The sequence below is a fragment of the Cynoglossus semilaevis genome, chromosome 6 (genome assembly GCF_000523025.1).
Source record: "Cynoglossus semilaevis isolate Cse_v1.0 chromosome 6, Cse_v1.0, whole genome shotgun sequence".
Lineage (NCBI taxonomy): Eukaryota > Metazoa > Chordata > Actinopteri > Pleuronectiformes > Cynoglossidae > Cynoglossus > Cynoglossus semilaevis.
Genome location: NC_024312.1, coordinates 18,435,292 through 18,441,719, shown reverse-complemented (window position 1 = coordinate 18,441,719; position 6,428 = coordinate 18,435,292). Strand labels below are relative to the sequence as shown.

At 44.3% G+C, this 6,428-nt stretch overlaps 1 protein-coding gene across 1 annotated transcript; it reads left to right on the top strand.

Moving 5' to 3' along the window:
- The first annotated feature begins 191 nt into the window (after positions 1-191).
- LOC103380577 (galanin receptor type 2) lies at positions 192-1,121 on the top strand. Its single transcript, XM_008312597.1, has one exon. The coding sequence runs from the start codon at positions 192-194 to the stop codon at positions 1,119-1,121; it is 930 nt and encodes a 309-aa protein (XP_008310819.1).
- The last annotated feature ends 5,307 nt before the right edge of the window (positions 1,122-6,428 follow it).

The following is a 6,428-nucleotide window of genomic DNA, read 5'->3' as shown; positions in this document are numbered from 1 at the left end:
CTCTCTTTCTCTCTCTCTATCTATCTATCTCTCTCTCTCTCTCTCTCTCTCTCTCTCTCTCTATATATATATATATATATATAAATATATATATATATATATATATATATATAACACAGCTGTTCCACTAACACTTCCTTTCTCGTCTATGCTGTTTTTCTCATACAGATGAGGTCGCTAACACCGCTAGCATGGCTTTTCCAAACACCTACGGTCTGATCTTTGCCTGTACCTGTGGGCTCATCCTGGGCATCGGGCTCTGTGCCAACCTCCTGGTCTTCTCCCTGTTCGCCAAGCACAACACGTTACGCAAGAACCGCCTGGACGTCCTCTTGCTCAGCATGACCTTGGCCGACTTCCTCACCCTCCTGCTCATTCCCTTCACCCTTCACTCCGCCCTCAACCACACCTGGCCTCTGGGCGACACCTCCTGCAAAATCTACCAGTTCCTGCTCGCGTTCAGCCTGGCGGCCAGCACGTACTCGCTGTGTGCCGTGTCCATGACCCGCGCCATGATCGTCACCAACCCCCACCATCCTCCCACCATGGACCTGGTCATCCTCATGTTCGTCCTGGTCTGGGCTCTGAGCTTCTTCATCAGCCTGCCTCTCCGGATGTTTGCCAACAAAGAGAGTTTGGGCCCAGGTTTGGCCAACTTCACCTTCTGCCTTCCGACCATACACGAACATCACTACCAGGTGGTCCTCAGCCAGTTCGTGCTCTACTACTTCATTCCGATGCTCGTCATCGCCTTCAACTACGTACGCCTAGCCGTCTTCCTCCACAGGACCCCCGTAATGTCCATGTCCAGCGCCAGGAACACCCGCCGGGCGTCCGTCATGGTGTTCCTGGCTGCAGCCACCTTCTCAGTGTGCTGGCTGCCCGGCTACGTGCTGGAACTGTGCGTGTACCTGGGCCTGTACCGACACGGACAGGCCTGGGACGTGTTCTACTTTACTTGTACGGTTCTCCAGTACCTGCACCCATGTGTCAACCCCGTGCTCTACGTGCTGCTGTCTAAGCGCTACCGCCACACGAGGGCAGTGTGGTTCTTCAGCTGTCACAGAAACAGAGTGCAGCCGCAGGTCGTCAGCGTCAGCACTGACAGTTTTCAGAACTGACTCCTGGAAGCATCAATAAGCCGGCCTCGGGGCAAAGATTTACTACTGCTAAAATCAGTTCATTTTAAATAGTTGAAATTATAAATGTACCATTTTTTTTTAAAGTACATATTTCCAGAATTATATAAATACACTTACAGCAGACATTTTCACTCACGGTCTTCATGCATTTTTCTCTTGACTACATCACACTGAAAGAATCTCATATTTAAAACACAACACTAATATATTTCACATGACCAACAAAGGAATTTTCCAAGTGAGATTTTTTTTTTTTTTTAAATTTGTGCATAAAAAAAAAAAATCTCACTTGGAAAACTGAGACCAAAATCGTCCTCCGTTCTCAATGTTTAAAAGAAAAATGTCCTTAATCAAACAGTATTTAAAAAAATACCAAAAATAATTAGCCAGGTTGAATACAAATGTTTTGCCTTTGGTTTTTGTAGAAACTACTGCCGAAACGTTGAACCGGACTTGACCTCGGTGACTCTTCGCTCATTTCCTTCTAAAAAAAGAAGTCGTCCATGAGACCAGTCCTTGTCCTTGAAGAGAGAAGGTCTTGTGAATGTGTCGAGACAAAGTCCATTTAAATCACCTGCCATGTCAGTGAGTGTAAAGAGTGTAAAGATTTTGTATCAGCAAGTAGCAATATCTTATTTTACTGTTAAACCAATAAAACCTGAGCCTACTAATACAGAACTGTCTCACATTTAAAGATCAATATTCTGATGGCTTAACAAGTGGATCTGGTGTCATAGGTCTCAGCTCAGAAAGAAAAAGAAATAAATTTCAAACCCTTTTCACCACAGATTTTGCACCATCTAGAGGCTGCCAGGGTCCACAACAACTACCAAGTCCGGATTTGAACCCACGACCCTCCAGTTGTAAGACAACCCGCGTTGGCTTTGCTGAGCTACAGCCATCCACACTTAAATAAAGGACAGCTTTTACACAAAGTCGCTGCATTTAAAACTCACCGGTATAGTTTGGATTTGAAGTAACAAACACATACACACACACACACCTGTGCTCTGACTGTGAACTGCAGCAGGGCCGCAGTGGAACAGGTGTGCAGTTATATGTAAAGCGGAGGGGATTGAGAATTGGGAATTACAGCGTTGGCTCTGTTCTGATGGCCGTTGCAGTAATCGGAGACACCCCCCCCCCTTCCGCCCCCCCCTCTCGACTTTTGGCCTTCTTCTCAGTGTACAGCATTGTCAGCTGGTCTGACTCGTACAAAGTGGTCATGGCTCATCAGCATGTTAGATATGGTGGCGTAATAAAAAAAAATACATCGCGTGCTCTGGCACCGCTTGGCTCGCAGTAAAAATACTGAACATGTCACGCAGTATAAAGTATATAGATGTGACCCAAAAGCAAATACGATCGATACTAAATCATGTATTTCTGTGTTTGATTGTACTGTGATACTTCCCCCACGTGTCGTCTGTTATTACAGTTCACCAGTCAACTGCCTACTGCCACATGTACTGTTACCAGCACGACAACCCGGCTCTTCGTCAAGGCGAAATACGGCGATACCATATAAGGCCGCTAGACGTCACTAAGACATCACAGTATCGAAGGACAAATCAGAACAAAAAGAACAGCTACCGAATGGCTTCGCTGGTCGTTCCGCGTTCTTGAAATAGCTGTCAGAAGGTAGTGACGTCACGAATAACAACAACAACAACACCAATAAAAAAAAAAAAAATTATAAAAAAAATAATCATACTTTTATAACACTAAAATTTCTCTCTATCTACACACACGCATTTATATTTATTTATTTTTATATATATTATTTTAAAAAATATCTATATTTTTTATATATATATTATTTTAAAAAATAGATATCCATATATTTTATATATATTATTTGTATACATGTGTATATACTGTATCCTGCATATATATATGTATCTATATTTATATTTAGTTCTAGTTCCTGTCTGAAGAGTACATAATATAACTTTATAAGTTTTAAGTAATACAAGTTTTAAGTTGATCAGGGACAGAGACACTTTGGTGTCCCCTCTCTGACCGCTCACTCACAGCCGGGGGGCACAGAGAAACATTCGGTTTCTAATGCGTTACGGGCCAACGCACACATCGGACTAAATTCTACAGATTCCTCCGAGACCACATTCCTGACACACTCCACCGGTTAGGCAATGCACATGGCTGAACAGAAAATAGTCGTGGCTACAAACTGTAAGATCAGAGGGCCCTTGCCATGAGCTAATCATTCCATGTGCCATATAGGCAAGTGTTGAAGGAGCGCTGGCTGTTTATTTATAGGAGTCTCCCATGGTTCCACGGCACAGCGTTGCTCCCTGAGCTGGATTCAATTACAGGTCTGGTGATAGCTGGAAATACTGCGCCCATACACACATAAACAGGGGTATAAATTGTTAATATGGATGTTAGGGTCCGGTTTATTGCGATGTGTTTACTGCAGCCGAGCCACATGATATGTTCATGAGAAACGGGAGTGGAGACTACGAATGCAAAAATGGAACACGGCACGCACGCAGGGCTATTTCTGAATGCTCATGTCCGTTTTTTTACTCTTCTTTTATTTAATGTTAATTATGAAGGAGGCGCAAAAAAAAATAGCGTCACGATCAATATTTAACTTGGACACAAAGGGAAACCCTTTTCGTTGGTACGAAAACCTACAACCTCGTTACCAACTTGGTAAAAATCAGCCAGACTGGGAAACACAGAAGGAAAGAAATTGGAATCCAACAAAATCAATCAATCAATCAATCAGACTCAATTAACATAAAAGGGAGATAAAAGGCCTCTTGAAAACCCCTTCTTGAAAGTATAAAGTAGAGAAAATGTGTACAGGGAATGTTAAAAATTGTGAGGATTCACGAAAGCTATACAACCTGGAAAGTCCATCCATAATTGTTATATCTTTATAAAACCTTTTAAAAGTCAGGCTCGACCTTCAATCAATTTCGTTTTCTTGAGTTTTTGCCCTTAAACCCCGCCGCCCCCCGCCCCCCCCCCCCCCCCCCTGGATCCGTCCGCTTTGCCACAGTGACAGAGTCCCAGCCTGCTGCACTGCTGTGCTGTGCCCGGGCTGCAGGCTCTGTGCCTGGGCTGCTGACACAGACCCCCCCCCCTCCGGGAACCGGTCCGTTTTCCGCAGGGGCCCGGTTTTTTTAAGACATTTGTGAATAAGCCTTTTGGAAGATCCGGACATACGATAGCAGACTAGCTGGTTGGTGCGAAAGAAACTCTCGGTTTGATCAGCTGCCCGTGATCGACTCGGCTTCCACGAAACGTCACATGACATCGAAGACGTGTTTATAAAGGCGTCAGTTCCTCCGTCCGTCTTGTATCTGTTTAGTTCAGTGAAGCCTATAAACATCGACGTCTTTAACCCCACCAAAAAAAAAAAAAAATCAACTCTGGGACCTTTGAAGTCGTCCTTGATTGAACAAACCCATGTGAGGATCTCCTGCGAGGTGATCCTCCTGTTCCCCGCTCCAGCCTGGATTTTTAGACCACACGGTCTACTAAAAAAGGGAAAGGCTTAATCAAGAAGTGAAATGAAAATCCGTAGGAGGCGTGGGGGATGCTAGCTAGGGTCGTTCCAAGGAACCCTGCCCCTCTAGATTTGAGGCGTTCGATTTCAGGGTCTCACTGCACACCACGTCACCTATCAACTCAAGATAGCAGCAGGCTAAAATAGGTGATTATGAAAAACGCTAGCACTGGCAGGAGGCGAGGTTTAGGCATCGGAGTTCATCTTTCCGGGGTGGACTCCCGGTCTCAGGTGACCTGATGTGGGGTTCACTGCGCGCAGAGCAGATAATAGAAGGAATAAACACAGCTCAGACCTAATCAAAGCAAAACTTTCACACTTTGAATTAGCAGCAGCTGCACAAACAACCACGTGGCCTCAACCGCGTAGACTGGCTGAGGAAAGGAGGGAAAAATGTACGCCGGATCAAACGCAAGATTTTTTTTCCCTCATCACTGTTGTCGCTGTTGAAACACGTTGCGTAACTATTTTTATTTTTACACCGGATGCCCCTCCTGATGCAACCCGTGCCATTGAGCAAGGCTTGAGATGAGCACAAACACGCCGTGGTTTCTCCTGTACAGCTGAGCAACTATAGCAGGCAACTGAACAGGCTAATGTTGTACCCAGGGGGCGCTCTAGCAACCAGGAAGAGATGGTTTGCGCTGATATTTGCAAAGAACTGAATTAAACCTGGAACAGGATGCTACTCTGTTTAGCTTTTTTTTTAAAAATAGTTTTTCATTTTTAACGGCTCCCTGCATCGGCCATTACTGAGACCTTGTTACTATTTTGTATTTTTTTTTTTGCATGGAATTGCTGAAACAGAATGACCATAACACCTTTGGGTTCTTTGAACTACACAATTTCATTTAGAAAAAAAAAAAAAATTAATGAATTCCATATTTGCTCATCGTTTCATATTTTTTCCTCATTTGAAATCAGTGAAAAGTAAAAACAAAAGAGCAGCACTGTCATATTTACACTGTCATTTTAAAATGATTTTTTTAAACATATATGTGAGAGAGGCCAAAGTGACAGGTCAGAAGGGTCACCGAAGACGCCGGAGCAGAGTGAGGCCGAATTTTGGAACAAATGACCAGAGGAAGGAGCAAAAAAAAAAAATGGGTATACTGTAAATCGCCCTAGAATAACAGAGGGAAACTAGCAAATATACGAGAAGGGAGAATTTCAAGATACAGAATTCCAAATCCACCACAACCTCCGTTTCAGTCAGATCATCCTCGTGATTCATAAGGTCGATATCAAAGTGATTTTTGGTCCAACTGCAGATTGACCTTTGACCTGCAGTATCACCAAAGCTTCTCTCCACTGACACAGTTGGTCAACCACGCATTTCTGCATTTCACCTCAGTCCGACCGTCAGGTGGAGGACGAAAGACAGTCGAAAGGCTCTCTGAAGAGCTACTTGAAACGGAGCTCTTCTCGCGCTTCAGCGTTACGTCTATAGACTCATTCCAGTGACCGAGGCGCTGTCATCGCCACGCACTGGGTCAAATGTCCACGTTTCATTTGCGGCACAGTAGTTGGCGCTAGAAGGACGTGATCTGAAGGAAGCCTTGTCGCCTGGTGCACCTGACCTTCAAGAAACTCTTTTTACTCCGACTCCCTCTCTCTCCCTGTCTCTCCCTCTCACACACAAACATGATATGTACATGTGTTCATTCACCAATCGCACTAACAGCAACTGTGGATACACACTTACAGAAATACACACACACACTTTGTAAATACTTGGCTTGAGG